General features: G+C 47.0%; 1 protein-coding gene across 4 annotated transcripts in view; it reads left to right on the top strand.

Moving 5' to 3' along the window:
* The window catches only part of dym (dymeclin), a 221,875-nt gene that overhangs the window by 73,159 nt on the left and 127,061 nt on the right, over window positions 1-21,655 (top strand). For all 4 annotated transcript variants that reach the window (XM_052458491.1, XM_052458492.1, XM_052458493.1 and 1 more), the window contains exons 9-11: window positions 12,623-12,811; window positions 16,770-16,948; window positions 18,852-18,977. In XM_052458491.1, coding sequence (XP_052314451.1) covers window positions 12,623-12,811; window positions 16,770-16,948; window positions 18,852-18,977 — 494 coding nt within the window. The remainder of the gene's footprint in view (window positions 1-12,622; window positions 12,812-16,769; window positions 16,949-18,851; window positions 18,978-21,655) is intronic.

A 21,655-nucleotide genomic window follows, 5' to 3' on the forward strand; every position in this document is an offset into this window, starting at 1 on the left:
AATACAGATATCTTCATAGCGTCCACCGTTAGCCCCAGACCCATATCAGCAGTACAGATATCGGTCATAGCGTCCACCGTTAGCCCCAGACCCATATCAGCAGTACAGATATCGTCATAGCGTCCACCGTTAGCCCCAGACCCATATCAGCAGTACAGATATAGTCATAGCGTCCACCGTTAGCCCCAGACCCATATCAGCAGTACAGCTATCGTCATATCGTCCACCGTTAGCCCCAGACCCATATCAGCAGTACAGATATCGTCATGTCGTCCACCGTTAGCCCCAGACCCATATCAGCAGTACAGATATCTTCATGTCGTCCACCGTTAGCCCCAGACCCATATCGGCAGTACAGATATCTTCATGTCGTCCACCGTTAGCCCCAGACCCATATCAGCAGTACAGCTATCGTCATATCGTCCACCGTTAGCCCCAGACCAGCAGTATAGATTTCTTAATGTCGTCCACCGTTAGCCCCAGACCCATATCAGCAGTACAGATATCGTCATAGCGTCCACCGTTAGCCCCTGACCCATATCAGCAGTACAGATATCGTCATAGCGTCCACCGTTAGCCCCAGACCCATATCAGCAGTACAGATATCGTCATAGCGTCCACCGTTAGCCCCAGACCCATATCAGCAGTACAGATATCGTCATAGCGTCCACCGTTAGCCCCAGACCCATATCAGCAGTACAGATATCGTCATAGCGTCCACCGTTAGCCCCAGACCCATATCAGCAGTACAGATATCGTCATAGCGTCCACCGTTAGCCCCAGACCCATATCAGCAGTACAGATATCGTCATAGCGTCCACCGTTAGCCCCAGACCCATATCAGCAGTACAGATATCGTCATAGCGTCCACCGTTAGCCCCAGACCCATATCAGCAGTACAGATATCGTCATAGCGTCCACCGTTAGCCCCAGACCCATATCAGCAGTGCAGATGGTGTTTGAGCAGGTCGTACTCCTGGATGACGTCCTGTCTATGATCTCATGCTAGTGTCTCGTCCATGTTGGTGTTAGCTTGTAGAGGATAACTCACAGACGTAGACACACTACATGAAAAAGTATGTGGACACTTGCTCGTTGAACATCTCATTACAAAATCATTGGCATTAATATGGAGTTGGTCCCCCCTTTGCTGCTATAACAGACACCTCTTCTGGGAAGGCTTTCCAGAGTCTAATGTCGGCAGCTTTACACCACTACAACTAACGCTTGGCATTGCGCATGGTGATCTTAGGTTTGTCTGCGACTGCTCGGCCATGGAAACTCCTGTCATGAAGCTCCCGACAAACAGTTATTTTGCTAACGTTTCTTCCAGAGGCAGTTTGGAACTCGGTAGTGAGTGTTTCAACTGAGGACAGACGTTTTTTATGCGCTTCGGCACTCGGCAATCCCATTCTGTGAGCTTGTGTGGTCTACCACTTCGTGGCTGAGCCGTTGTTGCTCCTAGACGTTTCCACCTGCAATAACAGCACTTCCAGGTCAGCTCTAGCAGGGCAGAAATTTGACAAACTGACTTGTTGGAAAGGTGGCATCCTATGACGGTGCCACGTTGAAAGTCACTGAGCTCTACAGTAACTCCACTCTACTGCCAACGTTTGTTTATGGAGATTGCATGTCAGCAACCACACCGGTTGAAATAGCCGAATCCACTAATTTGATGGGGTGTTCACATATCTTTTCAGATGTAGTGTAGATGGCATGCTGGGTATAAGAGACTTGATACAGTACAAGGTTCTCAGCACAAACTACTACTGTCTGTCATTATTACCCCTAATGATGATGTCACGTCCTGTCTATAGACCACATGATGGCCATTATGGCGGTCGGTCTGGATGCATTCTCACAGACCGTTAGCCACGTTCTGCTCAACCCTTGTGCACACACACACACACAGTCTTGTACAACTAACCTTGTGGTGACACACCATTCCGTCCCATTCAAATTCCTATTTTCCCTGACCCTTACCCTAAACCTGGCTCCTAAACCTAATTCTAACACTAACTCTAACCTTAACCCTAAACCCCCTAGAAATAGCATTTGACCTTGTGGGTTCCCCAAAAAATTGTGGGGACCAACAAATTGTCTCCAGTTGGTTAATTATGTGTTTGTTAAAAATTATTGTGGGGACTTCTGGTCACCACAAGTATAGTTCAACACGAACACACACACACACACACACACACACACACACACACACACACACACACACACACACACACACACACACACACACACACACACACACACACACACACACACACACACACACACACACACACACACATGAACACACGCACGCACACACACACACACACACACACACACACACACACACACACACACACACACACACACACACACACACACACACACACACACACACACACACACACACACACACACACACACACACACACACACACACACACACACACACACACACACACACACACACACACACACACACACACACACACACACACACAGTGCTAAACCACTGTAGACTCTATTATTCATCCTTACACAGACACGGTTCTTCCAGAGGAAGCGTGATAGCTGAGGAGTAATTCCAAAATGGCTTGGCCTTGGTGGTGTCAGTATCAATGCCTGGGAGCTGGAGAAGGGGAAAGAAGAGCAGTGTTGTGGGGGGATAAAGAGAGAGTCAGTAGAGTGAGTCAGGAAGCCTTGCTGTCAGCCAGCCAGGACCTGACACTGCTCTGTACTGTGTACAAAATGTCAGCCTATTCCCTATCTAGTGCACTACTTTTGACCAGGACCTGTAAGGTACAAAACATAGGGAATAGGGTGCTATTTGGGATGCTGCTTTGCTGGTCAGTGCTCTGACAGAAATGGGTCTGCTCCAGCCGGTCTGGTGCCAGTGATGAGCAGGGCTCAGTCACAAGGGCTGCTCATCTCCCCCCCCTCTGTTGGGTTACCGCTGCCGGCCGCCACCGCTAGACGCCATGCAGGGAATTAGGACTGCTGGAGCAGCACTGTGGCCTGTGGGCAGAGTATGTGGAAATCCCACCCATCGTCTTTATACACCACTCCAGTGCTCAACGTCTTTTCGCCGTTCCGCAAGAAATAGCTCAACGCTCACAGGAAAACAAACTGCCGCTCTAAATTTGTCCTTCTCGTTTTTTTGTTTAAAAAATAAAATTTTATAAACACAATGTTCCATTTGGCTTTGAAGTAGACTCTTATTGTAAGGCACTTCAACATTGAAACAACAGGTCGTAGGCAACTGAACCAGGGCCTGCCTGATGATATGTGGCTGCTGTGTTAAAAACAAATAGCTTTTTCTCTAGTGTAAAGTGCTGAGCGATTTAGAGCTTTTTGAGGTCGATTCGATTATTAAAAAATAGTCACGGATTTTAAAAAATAAAATAAAAATGTTGCATTATGTGGGTAGAATGCTTTCACAATGCTTATAATTTATTAACCATTTATTCTAGGGCTGACACCAACTGTTCGATTGTTTGGTCGATAGGTTGTTGGTCGACCGAGATTTCTTTAGTCGAGCAGTAGCAAAAACAATATATAATCAAGATGTGGAAGACACCTGTCTGATTGGACTAATCCATTGTGGAGGCCGTGGGGATGGCAGAGTCCATCACTCTAAGACATTTGCTACAGAAATTGTACATGGTTATATGACATAAGATCAATGGTGCAACACTAATAAAAAATAATATTTTATAACATGCGGTTGCTGTCCGCTGTTCTGAAAAGCATCAGTGCGCAGTTGAATTGGCACTCTTTTCCTAGACCACGTTGCTATGTGCATAATAGTAAAGTTAATCAGCATGCTGGTGTTGAGAACAATGTGGTGGAGGCAGCAGCAGAATGAGGAGATGAGAAAACAGCCCTTGACTTAATTGTCTAAGAAAAGAGAGAGAGGAAACCACAACTTAATTAGATCTATAATTAATAACCTAACTCTTCAATGGGCCTGGCTGTACAGAAATAAGACTCATCCTGCTTCTGTTGCCTGTTTGAGTGTTTAATAGCCTACTGATTCCGTGAGCTTCACTCAACCACATGTCGGATAAACAAATGTGGCTGTTTTTAATCGTTACTATGCTGTAATAATAATAATAAATGCTCTTTACTTTTTCCCCGTTAGAACAGCCTCTGGTATTATTTATACTTGATTTAGTGTGGTTTACACTGTTCCAAATGATGATAATAAAAATAATAATTTTCTTGATCTCCTTATTGTTATTATTACGTAACTTACTTAAGCATATATGTCAAATACTTATGTAGGCTACTGTATCAATCAATTATTCATTTGTTCAGGTCATCACACAGCATACGAATCATTCATGCCTTGAAATACAATCAAGCATTTTAGTTGAAATAACAAAGCATCCCTTGAATAGTTAATGTAAACAATAAATAAACCGTTCCATTTTGGAAATTGCATTCACGAATGAATGACTGGTTTTAGTCTTTGCTGTAATAAAGGTTTGACCAAATGTTTTACAAAAGAATCTCTGGTACTCTTAATTTATTTAGTGTTGTAGACATTGTTGCTCACGGTCAAAGAAATTAGACACAGCGCTTGCTCCTTTTTCTTGATCTCCAGTATTTTCCATAACTAGTCAAATTTGTTCCACACATCTGACTTCCCCATTACCTCCTGGGCAAACAGTAAACATTCCCCCATTAATATCTTTCTGCAATATTAAGCTGATCCACCCCTAAGGAAAAACAAGAGAGAGAAAAACGTCCCCCCCGTTTCAAGTTTTTGTCATGTCCTCTGCGTCTATTTTGCTGTCACATGTTACTTTGTTTAGAGTTTATTGATGTGATCGTGACATGCTATAGGTCATGTCCTTTTGGTCACGTGCATGCATGTCACGTAAAAGAGAGCAAGGGCTGAGGGAATAGGGAATGTTTTTCCTCAGCAAATGAGGGATTTCTGTAACAAAACCTCAGTCAGAAATGTCTGTAATTATGTTACAGCTTCAGCAACACAGACAGCATGATAAACACTGTTGATGTTCTGTGGTGATTGCTGCAGCAGGGAGGAGAGAGAAACGGTTGCTAGTCAGTCACATTTTTGCGCAGCAAGTCTGAGCCCGGCCCATCACATTCAAATGAATTGCGGTCGGACTCCCGCTAGTCATTTGGGCGTCTTAATTATTTAATCAAACAGTGCCTTTAAAGCATCAGACAAGCTCAGTGCATATACATTGCTCAAAAAAATACACCGTGCAGGACATTTGGCATTTGCCAGAGAACACCAAGATTGGCAAATTCACCACTGGCGCCCTGTGCGCTTCACAGATGAAACATGTGACACAGCACATGTGACAGAGTCTGGAGACGCAGTGGAGAACATTCTGCTGCCTGCAACATCCTCCAGCATGACCGGTTTGGCGATGGGTCAGTCATGGTGTGGGCTGGCATTTCTTTGGGGGGCCGCACAGCCCTCTATGTGCTCGCCAGAGGTAGCCTGACTGCCATTAGGTACCGAGATGAGATCCTCAGACCCCTTGTGAGACCATATGCTGGTGCGGTTGGCCCTGGCTTCCTCCTAATGCAAGACAATGCTAGACCTCATGTGGCTGGAGTGTGTCAGCAGTTCCTGCAAGAGGAAGGCATTGATGCTATGGACTGGCCCGCCCGTTCCCCAGACCTGAATCCAATTGAGCACATCTGGGACATCATGTCTCGCTCCATCCACCAACGTCACGTTGCACCACGGACTGTCCAGGAGTTGGCGGATGCTTTAGTCCAGGTGTGGGATGAGATCCCTCAGGAGACCATCCGCCACCTCGCCACAACACCTCATCATTCCCAGGCGTTGTAGGGAGGTCATACAGGCACGTGGAGCCCACACACACTACTGAGCCTCATTTTGACTTGTTTTAGGGACATTACATCAAAGTTGGATCAGCCTGTAGTGTGGTTTTCCACTGTAATTTTGAGTGTGACTCCAAATCCAGACCTCCATGGGTTGATACATTTGATTTCCATTGATCATTTTTGTGTGATTTTGTTGTCAGCACATTCAACTATTTAAAGAAAAAAGTATTTAATAAGAATATTTAATTCATTCAGATCTAGGATGTGTTATTTTAGTGTTCCCTTTATTTTTTTGAGCAGTGTAGTTGATTAAAACATATATCATATGTCTATATATGGAAAAATAAGTTTGACAATTTTTACCAAGATTTTTTGTGTCAGGGACAGCCCTAATTTATTCACATTACTTTACTTTAATAAAATGTTTGATATGATGACTTTATTTCATTCCATGTCATCATATCTCTATAGAACTGCTGTCTGACAAAATCACTATTTTAGTAGTTCTTCAAAGTAAATAAGTCATACTTTTGACTGCTGAATGCCAACTATCAATCACTTAGATCATGTATTTTCAGGCTCATGGAGCAACTGCTTTTCTATCTCTCTTGATCGCACATTCTCTCTTCTCTCGCGCCCTCACATCCACCAAATGCATCAAGCTCTTTGTGTTCTGGAGGAAGTCATGCATTGTCAATGGAGCAACGCTGCTTTGGTGAGTTCTGAGTACCGCGTACCTTCAATATTTTCAACTCGTGCATTGCTTTACCGTGCAGTCTCCGTGCCTGCTCCGCACAGACCGGACAAGTTTAAGTGGGCCTGCAATGGATTATGGTCATTAGCTCATTTCCACGTTTTCTGAGCTAAACTATGTAGAATATTGGTCTGTCGGAAACTAATACTCCCTACTACATGACACAGTTAAGCCTTGATCTGATTTATCTCTACAGAAACTTTACATCGAGCTCATAGAAAAAAATAACTAAATGGAATTTAAATAATTGAACCGACTTCGGTCAATTAGTGTTTTAAAAACCTGAAAAATAACCGAAATGTCGGTTAAATGCTCAACACTACTAATCTATTGATCAGATACTTCAGTTGTGCTCAGATTTTACACTTGATAGACAACTTTAGCACTGTTATGAACTCTTTTTGACAATAGCCTGTAAAGAAATGCAAACATTTCTGGTGCTGCTGCGTTGGTTATCAGGCCATCAATTACACAGGCTGTGACCTATTTCTTGGTCGACTCGTATCAACATCTCTGCGCATTAGTGGTGGAGTTGGCTGAATAAATACTACAGAATATGCCTAATCCGAAGAACAGTGATGAAGGAAATGAAAAATGCTGGCCAGAGCATGCCCGGAGCTTGTGGCTGAGCGGTACCAGAGCGAAATGCTCCGCTCACATCCTCTGGCTCTGGGCTAGCCACAGAATGGAGGCTGTGAGGGGGAGGGGGAAAGAGAGAGATGAAAAAAAGAGGGAAAGGCAGAAGGAGGAGAGAAGAGAGGGAGGAGAGAAGAGGGAGGGGATAGGAAGGAGGGAGAAAGAAGTCCTAGCTGGTGCTAAGGTGGCACTAACACACGCCCCAGAGGGAGGTCTGGAGGGAGGACTGGGGTCTGGTGGGACGACCAGACAGAGGGAGGACTGGGGGGGGACCAGACAGAGGGAGGACTGGGGGGGGACCAGACAGAGGGATTACTGGGGGTGGGACCAGACAGAGGGATTACTGGGGGTGGGACCAGACAGAGGGAAGACTGGGGAGGACCTGACAGAGACAGTGGGGACAGAGGGAGGACTGGGACTGACCGGACAGAGACTGGGTGAGGACTGTGGGGGACCGGACAGAGACAGAGGGGACAGAGGGAGGACTGGGACTGACCGGACAGAGACTGGGTGAGGACTGTGGGGGACCGGACAGAGACAGTGGGGACAGAGGGAGGACTGGGACTGACCGGACAGAGACTGGGTGAGGACTGTGGGGGACCGGACAGAGACAGTGGGGCCAGAGGGAGGACTGGGACTGACCGGACAGAGACTGGGTGAGGACTGTGGGGGTCCGGACAGAGACAGTGGGGACAGAGGGAGGACTGGGACTGACCGGACAGAGACTGGGTGAGGACTGTGGGGGACCGGACAGAGACAGAGGGGACAGAGGGAGGACTGGGACTGACCGGACAGAGACTGGGTGAGGACTGTGGGGGACCGGACAGAGACAGAGGGGCCAGAGGGAGGACTGGGACTGACCGGACAGAGACTGGGTGAGGACTGTGGGGGACCGGACAGAGACAGAGGGGCCAGAGGGAGGACTGGGACTGACCGGACAGAGACTGGGTGAGGACTGTGGGGGACCGGACAGAGACAGTGGGGACAGAGGGAGGACTGGGACTGACCGGACAGAGACTGGGTGAGGACTGTGGGGGACCGGACAGAGACAGAGGGGCCAGAGGGAGGACTGGGACTGACCGGACAGAGACTGGGTGAGGACTGTGGGGGACCGGACAGAGACAGAGGGGCCAGAGAGGGGGAGTGACCATGGCTCTGCTGTCAGTCAAACAAAGTTGGGTACAAGGACACACTGGGCCCCAGTCAATTTTTCCATCTTTCATTAAAATAAAATTAATTCTGTGCTTTAGGTCTTTGTCCAACCACATGGACTAACACATTAACTGATTAGATAGAAGGACATGGTCGTGGTATTGACCACAGCAGAGCTGATAACCGGTGGGTTTAACATGGTCGGGGTATTGAACACAGCAGAGCTGATAACTAGTAGGTTGAACATGGTCGAGGTATTGACCACAGCAGAGCTGATAACTAGTAGGTTGAACATGGTCAGGGTACTGACCACAGCAGAGCTGATAACTAGTAGGTTGAACATGGTCGAGGTATTGACCACAGCAGAGCTGATAACTAGTAGGTTGAACATGGTCACAGGGTATTGACCACAGCAGAGCTGATAACTAGTAGGTTGAACAGGGTCAGGGTATTGACCACAGCAGAGCTGATAACTAGTAGGTTGAACAGGGTCGAGGTATTGACCACAGCAGAGCTGATAACTAGTAGGTTGAACATGGTCGAGGTATTGACCACAGCAGAGCTGATAACTAGTAGGTTGAACAGGGTCGAGGTATTGACCACAGCAGAGCTGATAACTAGTAGGTTGAACATGGTCACAGGGTATTGACCACAGCAGAGCTGATAACTAGTAGGTTGAACAGGGTCAGGGTATTGACCACAGCAGAGCTGATAACTAGTAGGTTGAACAGGGTCAGGGTATTGACCACAGCAAAGCTGATAACTAGTAGGTTGAACATGGTCGAGGTATTGACCACAGCAGAGCTGATAACTAGTAGGTTGAACATGGTCGAGGTATTGACCACAGCAGAGCTGATAACTAGTAGGTTGAACAGGGTCAGGGTATTGACCACAGCAGAGCTGATAACTAGTAGGTTGAACAGGGTCAGGGTATTGACCACAGCAGAGCTGATAACTAGTAGGTTGAACATGGTCGAGGTATTGACCACAGCAGAGCTGATAACTAGTAGGTTGAACATGGTCACAGGGTATTGACCACAGCAGAGCTGATAACTAGTAGGTTGAACTGGGTCGAGGTATTGACCACAGCAGAGCTGATAACTAGTAGGTTGAACATGGTCGAGGTATTGACCACAGCAGAACTGATAACTAGTAGGTTGAACAGGGTCAGGGTATTGACCACAGCAGAGCTGATAACTAGTAGGTTGAACATGGTCGAGGTATTGACCACAGCAAAGCTGATAACTAGTAGGTTGAACATGGTCAGGGTACTGACCACAGCAGAGCTGATAACTAGTAGGTTGAACATGGTCGAGGTATTGACCACAGCAAAGCTGATAACTAGTAGGTTGAACATGGTCACAGGGTATTGACCACAGCAGAGCTGATAACTAGTAGGTTGAACATGGTTGAGATATTGACCACATCAGAGCTGATAACTAGTAGGTTGAACATGGTCGAGGTATTGACCACAGCAAAGCTGATAACTAGTAGGTTGAACAGGGTCAGGGTACTGACCACAGCAGAGCTGATAACTAGTAGGTTGAACATGGTTGAGGTATTGACCACATCAGAGCTGATAACTAGTAGGTTGAACATGGTTGAGGTATTGACCACAGCAGAGCTGATAACTAGTAGGTTGAACATGGTCGAGGTATTGACCACAGCAGAGCTGATAACTAGTAGGTTGAACATGGTCACAGGGTATTGACCACAGCAGAGCTGATAACTAGTAGGTTGAACTGGGTCGAGGTATTGACCACAGCAGAGCTGATAACTAGTAGGTTGAACATGGTCGAGGTATTGACCACAGCAGAGCTGATAACTAGTAGGTTGAACAGGGTCAGGGTATTGACCACAGCAGAGCTGATAACTAGTAGGTTGAACATGGTCGAGGTATTGACCACAGCAAAGCTGATAACTAGTAGGTTGAACATGGTCAGGGTACTGACCACAGCAGAGCTGATAACTAGTAGGTTGAACATGGTCGAGGTATTGACCACAGCAAAGCTGATAACTAGTAGGTTGAACATGGTCACAGGGTATTGACCACAGCAGAGCTGATAACTAGTAGGTTGAACAGGGTCAGGGTACTGACCACAGCAGAGCTGATAACTAGTAGGTTGAACATGGTTGAGGTATTGACCACATCAGAGCTGATAACTAGTAGGTTGAACATGGTTGAGGTATTGACCACATCAGAGCTGATAACTAGTAGGTTGAACATGGTTGAGGTATTGACCACATCAGAGCTGATAACTAGTAGGTTGAACATGGTCGAGGTATTGACCACATCAGAGCTGATAACTAGTAGGTTGAACATGGTCGAGGTATTGACCACAGCAGAGCTGATAACTAGTAGGTTGAACATGGTCGAGGTATTGACCACAGCAGAGCTGATAACTAGTAGGTTGAACATGGTTGAGGTATTGACCACATCAGAGCTGATAACTAGTAGGTTGAACATGGTCGAGGTATTGACCACAGCAAAGCTGATAACTAGTAGGTTGAACAGGGTCAGGGTACTGACCACAGCAGAGCTGATAACTAGTAGGTTGAACATGGTCGAGGTATTGACCACAGCAGAGCTGATAACTAGTAGGTTGAACATGGTCAGGGTACTGACCACAGCAGAGCTGATAACTAGTAGGTTGAACATGGTCGAGGTATTGACCACAGCAAAGCTGATAACTAGTAGGTTGAACATGGTCGAGGTATTGACCACATCAGAGCTGATAACTAGTAGGTTGAACATGGTTGAGGTATTGACCACATCAGAGCTGATAACTAGTAGGTTGAACATGGTCGAGGTATTGACCACATCAGAGCTGATAACTAGTAGGTTGAACATGGTCGAGGTATTGACCACAGCAAAGCTGATAACTAGTAGGTTGAACAGGGTCAGGGTACTGACCACAGCAGAGCTGATAACTAGTAGGTTGAACATGGTCGAGGTATTGACCACAGCAGAGCTGATAACTAGTAGGTTGAACATGATCAGGGTACTGACCACAGCAGAGCTGATAACTAGTAGGTTGAACATGGTCGAGGTATTGACCACAGCAAAGCTGATAACTAGTAGGTTGAACATGGTCGAGGTATTGACCACATCAGAGCTGATAACTAGTAGGTTGAACATGGTTGAGGTATTGACCACATCAGAGCTGATAACTAGTAGGTTGAACATGGTCGAGGTATTGACCACATCAGAGCTGATAACTAGTAGGTTGAACATGGTCGAGGTATTGACCACATCAGAGCTGATAACTAGTAGGTTGAACATGGTCGAGGTATTGACCACATCAGAGCTGATAACTAGTAGGTTGAACATGGTCGAGGTATTGACCACATCAGAGCTGATAACTAGTAGGTTGAACATGGTCGAGGTATTGACCACATCAGAGCTGATAACTAGTAGGTTGAACATGGTCGAGGTATTGACCACATCAGAGCTGATAACTAGTAGGTTGAACATGGTCGAGGTATTGACCACATCAGAGCTGATAACTAGTAGGTTGAACATGGTCGAGGTATTGACCACATCAGAGCTGATAACTAGTAGGTTGAACATGGTCGAGGTATTGACCACATCAGAGCTGATAACTGACATTAACTGCTCTTCTTTCAACAATCGGTCATGCTGGGAAACTATTGTCTGTTCTGTCTCTCACCTCTAGATGGAGACCAATCCTTTTCACTTTGAGACAGATCTTCTGATACACTGTCTGTGTTGTTTCTTCTCAGATTGTAAGGTTTAGCCGAGCCAGAATCCACTGTTCTGAGAGAGAATACAATGTGATGTTCAGAAAAGTAGTAGTTTTCAATAGCAATATCTATACCGAACAAAAATATAAACGCAATATGTAAAGTGTTGGTCCCATGTTTCATGAGCTGAAATCAAAGAAACCAGATATTTTCCATATGCGTGAAAATCTTATTTCTCTGAAATATTTTAGCCAATGTTTTTACATTCCTGCTAGTGAGCATTTCTCCTTTGCCGAGATAATCCTTTGACCTGACAGGTGTGGTGTATCAAGATACTGATTAAACAGCATGTTCATTATAAGTTTCATCTTGTGCTGGGAAAAATAAAATGTTGTAATTTATGAGCAGTTAGTAGCGCCTATGTCCTGTTTTTCACATTGCTTATAAGGTGTTATAAATGAGATCGTAAGACATTAGGAAGAGGGTGTTCATAGAAAGTGTTAACAATATTAATATTCTCTACCTTTGCGTTTCCTCCAGGTGGGTTGTGGAGTGTGTTCACACTGGGAGGAGCCAGCAGTAAACCAGGATTGGAGCAGGAACAGAACCCGCTTCCCTTATCCAATCAGAGCCTGTTATTACTCCTGGTGCTAGCCAATCTGACAGATGGACCAAACGACTGCCCCAACCCCTACAGACAGGCTGTCACCTGCTTCAAAAACACACAAGGTACTGCCCTACACACACCTTATGCCCACACGCACAACCCTTACAGACAGGCTGTCACCTGCTTCAAAAACACACAAGGTACTGCCCTACACACACACTGCCCTACACACACACCTTATGCCCACACGCACACATCTTACAGACAGCTGCTTCAAAAACACACACTGTGGGGCCCGGGAATCTCCAGGGGACCTCACAATACGAAATTGTCATGTTACGTTGTTGTTTTGAATGAAACTCTTATTATGAATACTGGTTATTGTTCTGTGATATTGAGGGAGCTAGCACACAAGCATTTAGCTGCCCGTTTAGCTGTAAACTGTGTATGTGACAAATATTTTCTGATTTGATACTTCGGTGCCGATACAATATGTATTGTGATCTGATACTTGCGATTTTATAGCAATTTGATGTTCCAGGAGCACGAGAAAACGAGTTTTGAGTTTGAAATAAGTGCTGAAAACATGTTGACTCACTATTTAAGAAGAAGATGGGACAACAAGTTATAGGTTGAAAATATACTGGCGATTTGGGGCAGGTACAGCCTACTATTGCTAGCTAACACTACCAAATGTTTTATTTTTTGGGGGGAGGGGGGTACTTTGAGTCAAAATATTATTGAGATATGTAACTGTATCCACCCCCCCCCTCCCTTATCACTGCCTGTCTAAATGCTAAGGCATTTGGTCTTATCTATTGAAAATACATATTTTTTTATTTAATCAGTGGAGCCCAATTGAGACCAGGGTCTCATTTTCAATGGTACCCTGAGACCGCGAGCTCTGACCTTTTGCTGCTGTCTAACTTGTTGAGGAAAAATGTACTTACTATGACTGTGAAATGTGGTTGTCCCACCTACCTATCCTACTTAGAGGAATGCACTAACTGCAAGTCTCTCTGGATAAGAGCGTCTGCTAAATGACGAATGTAAATGTTTCCTTACAGTATTACATATTGTACCAATAGAAGCAGACTTAAAGGGATCTATTGGTGAATGTGTGTCTCATTGTAATTTGCCTTTGATAGGAGTGTCTGCTAAATGGCTTAAATATCAAATGTTATTGGTCACAAACACATATTTATCAGATGTTATTTGTCACAAACACATATTCATCAGATGTTATTGGTCACATACATATTCATCAGATGTTATTGGTCACATACACATTCATCAGATGTTATTGGTCACATACACATTCATCAGATGTTATTGGTCACATACATATTCATCAGATGTTATTGGTCACATACATATTCATCAGATGTTATTGGTCACATACACATTCATCAGATGTTATTGGTCACATACACATTCATCAGATGTTATTGGTCACATACATATTCATCAGATGTTATTGGTCACATACACATTCATCAGATGTTATTGGTCACATACACATTCATCAGATGTTATTGGTCACATACACATTCATCAGATGTTATTGGTCACATACACATTTATCAGATGTTATTGCGGCTGTAGAGAAATGCTTGTGTTCCCAGTTCCAACAAGGCAGTAGTTATTGGTCACATATATATTTATCAGATGTTATTGCGGGTGTAGTGAAATGCTTGTGTATTCCACCAGGGTGGTCCTTCTGTGGCTCAGTTGGTAGAGCATGGCGCTTGTAACGCCAGGGTTGTGGGTTCGATTCCCAGGACCACCCATACGTAGAATGTATGCACACATGACTGTAAGTCGCTTTGGATAAAAGCGTCAGCTAAATGGCATATATTATTATTATTATTATTGTGTTCCCAGTTCCACCAGGGAAGTAGTTATCGGCTGTAGTGAAATGCTTGTGTTCCCAGTTCCACCAGGGCAGTAGTTATCGGCTGTAGAGAAATGCTTGTGTTCCCAGTTCCACCAGGGCAGTAGTTATCGGCTGTAGTGAAATGCTTGTGTTCCCAGTTCCACCAGGGCAGTAGTTATCGGCTGTAGAGAAATGCTTGTGTTCCCAGTTCCACCAGGGCAGTAGTTATCGGCTGTAGAGAAATGCTTGTGTTCCCAGTTCCACCAGGGCAGTAGTTATCGGCTGTAGTGAAATGCTTGTGTTCCCAGTTCCACCAGGGCAGTAGTTATCGGCTGTAGAGAAATGCTTGTGTTCCCAGTTCCACCAGGGCAGTAGTTATCGGCTGTAGTGAAATGCTTGTGTTCCCAGTTCCAACAGGGCAGTAGTTATCGGCTGTAGTGAAATGCTTGTGTTCCCAGTTCCACCAGGGCAGTAGTTATCGGCTATAGAGAAATGCTTGTGTTCCCAGTTCCAACAGGGCAGTAGTTATCGGCTGTAGTGAAATGCTTGTGTTCCCAGTTCCACCAGGGCAGTAGTTATCGGCTGTAGTGAAATGCTTGTGTTCCCAGTTCCAACAGGGCAGTAGTTATCGGCTGTAGAGAAATGCTTGTGTTCCCAGTTCCACCAGGGCAGTAGTTATCGGCTGTAGTGAAATGCTTGTGTTCCCAGTTCCACCAGGGCAGTAGTTATCGGCTGTAGTGAAATGCTTGTGTTCCCAGTTCCACCAGGGCAGTAGTTATCGGCTGTAGAGAAATGCTTGTGTTCCCAGTTCCAACAGGGCAGTAGTTATCGGCTGTAGAGAAGTGCTTGTGTTCCTAGTTCCACCAGGGCAGTAGTTATCGGCTGTAGTGAAATGCTTGTGTTCCCAGTTCCACCAGGGCAGTAGTTATCGGCTGTAGTGAAATGCTTGTGTTCCCAGTTCCAACAGGGCAGTAGTTATCGGCTGTAGAGAAATGCTTGTGTTCCCAGTTCCACCAGGGCAGTAGTTATCGGCTGTAGTGAAATGCTTGTGTTCCCAGTTCCACCAGGGCAGTAGTTATCGGCTGTAGTGAAATGCTTGTGTTCCCAGTTCCACCAGGGCAGTAGTTATCGGCTGTAGAGAAATGCTTGTGTTCCCAGTTCCAACAGGGCAGTAGTTATCGGCTGTAGAGAAGTGCTTGTGTTCCTAGTTCCACCAGGGCAGTAGTTATCGGCTGTAGTGAAATGCTTGTGTTCCCAGTTCCACCAGGGCAGTAGTTATCGGCTGTAGTGAAATGCTTGTGTTCCCAGTTCCACCAGGGCAGTAGTTATCGGCTGTAGTGAAATGCTTGTGTTCCCAGTTCCACCAGGGCAGTAGTTATCGGCTGTAGTGAAATGCTTGTGTTCCCAGTTCCACCAGGGCAGTAGTTATCGGCTGTAGTGAAATGCTTGTGTTCCCAGTTCCAACAGGGCAGTAGTTATCGGCTGTAGAGAAATGCTTGTGTTCCCAGTTCCACCAGGGCAGTAGTTATCGGCTGTAGTGAAATGCTTGTGTTCCCAGTTCCACCAGGGCAGTAGTTATCGGCTGTAGTGAAATGCTTGTGTTCCCAGTTCCACCAGGGCAGTAGTTATCGGCTGTAGAGAAATGCTTGTGTTCCCAGTTCCAACAGGGCAGTAGTTATCGGCTGTAGAGAAGTGCTTGTGTTCCCAGTTCCACCAGGGCAGTAGTTATCGGCTGTAGTGAAATGCTTGTGTTCCCAGTTCCACCAGGGCAGTAGTTATCGGCTGTAGTGAAATGCTTGTGTTCCCAGTTCCAACAGGGCAGTAGTTATCGGCTGTAGAGAAATGCTTGTGTTCCCAGTTCCACCAGGGCAGTAGTTATCGGCTGTAGAGAAATGCTTGTGTTCCCAGTTCCACCAGGGCAGTAGTTATCGGCTGTAGAGAAATGCTTGTGTTCCCAGTTCCACCAGGGCAGTAGTTATCGGCTGTAGTGAAATGCTTGTGTTCCCAGTTCCACCAGGGCAGTAGTTATCGGCTGTAGTGAAATGCTTGTGTTCCCAGTTCCACCAGGGCAGTAGTTATCGGCTGTAGTGAAATGCTTGTGTTCCCAGTTCCACCAGGGCAGTAGTTATCGGCTGTAGTGAAATGCTTGTGTTCCCAGTTCCACCAGGGCAGTAGTATCTAACAAGCGTTTCGATCTCCTTTAGACACGGCGTCCATCCCGACAGAGCAGCACCATACGTTCCAGATTAACTTCAACAGCCTGTACACAGCTCTGTGTGAGCAACAGAGGTCTGACCAGGCTACGCTGTTACTCTATACGCTGCTGCATCAGAACACCAATATGAGGAACTACATGCTGTCACGCACAGACATGGAGAACCTGGTAAGTGAAAGGACAAATAAAGAGGAGAATGGTTCAACTACCGACCTCTTCATCGTCTCCAGCACCACATCAACATCAACATATGACAAAATGCCGCTTTTCTATGTTTTGTATGTCTATGATTATGTGACCATGATGGTATGAGGGCCAGATTGGGAATTTATCCGGGACACCAGGGTTAACACCACTACGCTTATGATAAGTGGCATGGGATCTTTAGTGACCACAGAGAGTCAGGACACCTTTTTAACGTCCCATCTGAAAGATGCCACCCTACACAAGGCAATGTCCCCAATCACTGACCTGGGGCATTGGGATAAAAAAATATATGTTTAGACCAGAGGAAAGACCTCCTACTGGTCCTTCAACACCACTTCCAGCAGCATCTGGTCTCCCATCCAGGGACCAACAAGGACCAACCCTGCTTAGCTTCAGAGACAAGCCAGCAGTGGGATGCAGGGTGGTATGCTGCTGGCAGGGTGGTTTGAATTGTGTCTTGAAATATCCAATTCCATGTGCTGTTCAGACTGTAGGAAAAATAATAGATTCAAATCGGATATGCAATTTTTATTTGATTTGAGTCACTTCAAACTTCCAATGTGAAACAAGGCTTTAATAATCTTAGTCATCCGCGTTGTCTTAGTTTCTCATTGTTCCCAGCTGACATGTTGGCACACAATGGACAGCTGGTCCTGCGGGGTGTGCTGTGATGTCACTTCTCAGCAGGTTTTAAATGTGTTGGGGAGGAGGATCACTCCCACACACACAGTGAAACCATGCTGGAACCACACAGCTCCCCTGTGGAACAACACTCTCTGTCTCCCAGTGTCTCTTTAGTCTGGGATGCAGTGATGTTGGGTGCATGTCAGGGCTTGCCTTCTGGTTGAGGTCTGGTGTCCGCCCCACTTCCAGCCCCCACCCCACAGCACCCCCTGTCTCGTCCCATACCACCCCAATTATGTCCCTCCCTCTTTCTGTGCCGCCCCACACCACCCTCTTTCTGTCCCGCCCCTCCCTTCCCACCCACACCACTCCCTTTCTGTCCCGCCCCTCCCTTCCCACCCACACCACTCCCTTTCTGTCCCGCCCCCTCTCTCTGTTCTGTCCCGCCCTGTTCTGTCCTGCCCCCTCTGTTCTGTCCCGCCCCCCTCTGTTCTGTCCTGCCCCCTCTGTTCTGTTCTGCCCCCTCTGTTCTGTCTTGCCCCCTCTGTTCTGTCCCGCCCCCCCTCTGTTCTGTCCTGCCCCCTCTGTTTTGTCCCGCCCCCTCTGTTTTGTCCTGCCCCCTCTGTTTTGTCCTGCCCCCTCTGTTCTGTCCTGCCCCCTCTGTTCTGTCCCGCCCCCTCTGTTCTGTCCTGCCCCCTCTGTTTTGTCCTGCCCCCTCTGTTTTGTCCTGCCCCCTCTGTTTTGTCCTGCCCCCTCTGTTTTGTCCTGCCCCCTCTGTTTTGTCCTGCCCCCTCTGTTTTGTCCTGCCCCCTCTGTTTTGTCCTGCCCCCTCTGTTTTGTCCTGCCCCCTCTGTTTTGTCCTGCCCCCTCTGTTTTGTCCTGCCCCCTCTGTTCTGTCCCGCCCCCTCTGTTCTGTCCCGCCCCCTCTGTTCTGTCCCGCCCCCCTCTGTTCTGTCCCGCCCCTCTGTTCTGTCACGCCCCCTCTGTTCTGTCCCGCCCCCTCTGTTCTGTCCCGCCCCTCTGTTCTGTCCCGCCCCCTCTGTTCTGTCCCGCCCCCTCCGTTCTGTCCCGCCCCCTCCGTTCTGTCCCGCCACACACTGCAGGAACACATGCACGAGACCAGGAAGGAAAACGGTAGAATTTCTGAGTGGATTATCCTGGTTGAATAAATTGTCTAAATGAAATGAAACCAATATGAGTAACCAACACACATGGTCATTTTCTAATTATCTTCCTTTAGGTGGTGCCCATCCTAGAGATCCTGTACCATGTGGAAGACAGGAACTCTCATCACGTCTACATGGCCCTCATCATCCTCCTCATCCTCACTGAGGACGACACCTTCAACAGATCCATACACGAGGTGGTGAGTACTGACCCCTCACTCTAACCCTCACCATCCAACACCTTCAACAGATATGGGGTAGGGATCGGGATTTGAAACAAACACAGTACCTCAAACAACATGAATTCCTGCTCAGTAAATTTGACTTGGCAGACATTTCTCTGAAGGATGATTTCTCAAACGTCAGGACTTGTACCATTTCAGATTAGAACAGTACTATGATTAATGATGATTTCTCAAACGTCAGGACCTGTACCATTTCAGATAAGAACAGTACTATGATTAATGATGATTTCTCAAACATCAGGACCTGTACCATTTCAGATTAGAACAGTACTATGATTAATGATGATTTCTCAAACATCAGGACCTGTACCATTTCAGATAAGAACAGTACTATGATTAATGATGATTTCTCAAACGTTAGGACCTGTGCCATTTCAGATAAGAACAGTACTATGATTAATGATGATTTCTCAAACGTCAGGCAGGACCTGTGCCATTTCAGATAAGAACAGTACTATGATTAATGATCTGTAATTTTGAAAATGATTTCTCAAACCTGTTGTTTCTGTTAAGAACGGTACGTTGATGGTCACTATCCGTAATTTCGAAATGCTCCCCATCCTCCTCCTCTATCTATTTCAGTCTTCATTATTGGTCAGCTTGTCAATGAATTCAGACTATTTGAACAGAAAACCGTTAAACCATTTGGCTCACGGTGATTGACTCATTCTACTCTGTCGTTACCTTCAGTTCTGTGAATCATTTTTTACATTTTAAAGCCACCTCTCTATCTCTCCTATATTCCCTCTCTCCCTCCCTAGCCGCAGTCCATTGCCTGGTCTGCATATGAATCCCTCCCTCTCTCTCTCCCTCCCTCTTTCCCTCTCTCCCTCCCTCTTTCTATTCCCTCCCTCTTCCCTCTTCCCTCCCTCTTTCCCTCTCTTCAGACTATTGTCCCTCCCTCTCTCCCTCTCCCTCCCTGAACTTTCCCTCTTCCCTCCATTTCCCTCCCGGTTTGACTCATTCTACTCTCTCGTCCCTCTTCAGTTCTGTCCCTCCCTTTTCATTTTAAAGCCCCTCTCCCTCTCTCTCCCTCTCTTCCCTCTCTCTCCTCCCTCCCAGTCCATTGCCTGGTCTGCTCTGAATCCCCTCTCCCTCTCTCTCTCCTCCCTCTCTCTCCCTCCTCTCCCTCCCTCTCTCTCCCTCTTTCTCCCTCCCTCTCTCTCTCTCTCTCTCTCTCTCGCTCTCTCGCTCTCTCGCTCTCTCGCTCTCTCGCTCTGGGACCAGGTTAAATGGCAACCAAAGTCAGACATCTCTCAATGTTCGGACAGAAGTTTTTCAACATTGAACAATCTATGTGTCGGTGCTTTAGTGTTAATGGTGTCATGGGGCTGTTTGTTCAGCCTGAGATTAGACAGCCACTCTCCCCTCTAGCCATCCAGAGAGTGATGAGGCTGTGTAGTGGCTGACTGGCTGACCAGAGGCTGTTCTGGGCCAGGGAACACACACAGCCAGCCCTGCCTCAGCCTCCTCTCTCTCTACTCTCCCCTCTAGTCATCCAGAGAGTGATGAGACTGTGTAGTGGCTGACCAGAGGCTGTTCTGGGCCAGTGAACACAGACAGGTAGCCCTGCCTCAGCCTCCTCTCTCTCTACTCTCCCCTTTAGCCATCCAGAGAGTGAGATGACTCTGTAATGCTGTTGACTGACTTGCTTACCAGAGCCTGTTCTGGGCCAGGGAACACACACAGCCAGCCCTGCCTCAGCCTCCTCTCTCTCTACTCTCCCCTCTAGCCATCCAGAGAGTGATGAGGCTGTGTAGTGGCTGACTGGCTGACCAGAGGCTGTTCTGGGCCAGGGAACACACACAGCCAGCCCTGCCTCAGCCTCCTCTCTCTCTACTCTCCCCTCTAGCCATCCAGAGAGTGATGAGACTGTGTAGTGGCTGACCAGAGGCTGTTCTGGGCCAGGGAACACACAGCTAGCCCTGCCTCAGCCTCCTCTCTCTCTACTCTCCCCTCTAGCCATCCAGAGAGTGAGATGACTCTGTAATGCTGTTGACTGACTTGCTTACCAGAGCCTGTTCTGGGCCAGGGAACACACACAGCTAGCCCTGCCTCAGCCTCCTCTCTCTCTACTCTCCCCTCTAGCCATCCAGAGAGTGATGAGGCTGTGTAGTGGCTGACTGGCTGACCAGAGGCTGTTCTGGGCCAGGGAACACACACAGCCAGCCCTGCCTCAGCCTCCTCTCCCTCTACTCTCCCCTCTAGCCATCCAGAGAGTGATGAGACTGTGTAGTGGCTGCCCAGAGGCTGTTCTGGGCCAGGGACCACACACAGCTAGCCCTGCCTCAGCCTCCTCTCTCTCTACTATCCCCTCTAGCCATCCAGAGAGTGAGATGACTCTGTAATGCTGTTGACTGACTTGCTTACCAGAGCCTGTTCTGGGCCAGGGAACACACACAGCCAGCCCTGCCTCAGCCTCCTCTCTCTCTACTCTCCCCTCTAGCCATCCAGAGAGTGATGAGGCTGTGTAGTGGCTGACTGGCTGACCAGAGGCTGTTCTGGGCCAGGGAACACACACAGCTAGCCCTGCCTCAGCCTCCTCTCTCTCTACTCTCCCCTCTAGCCATCCAGAGAGTGAGATGACTCTGTAATGCTGTTGACTGACTTGCTTACCAGAGGCTGTTCTGGGC

Source organism: Oncorhynchus keta, chromosome 12 (assembly GCF_023373465.1).
Source record: "Oncorhynchus keta strain PuntledgeMale-10-30-2019 chromosome 12, Oket_V2, whole genome shotgun sequence".
Lineage (NCBI taxonomy): Eukaryota > Metazoa > Chordata > Actinopteri > Salmoniformes > Salmonidae > Oncorhynchus > Oncorhynchus keta.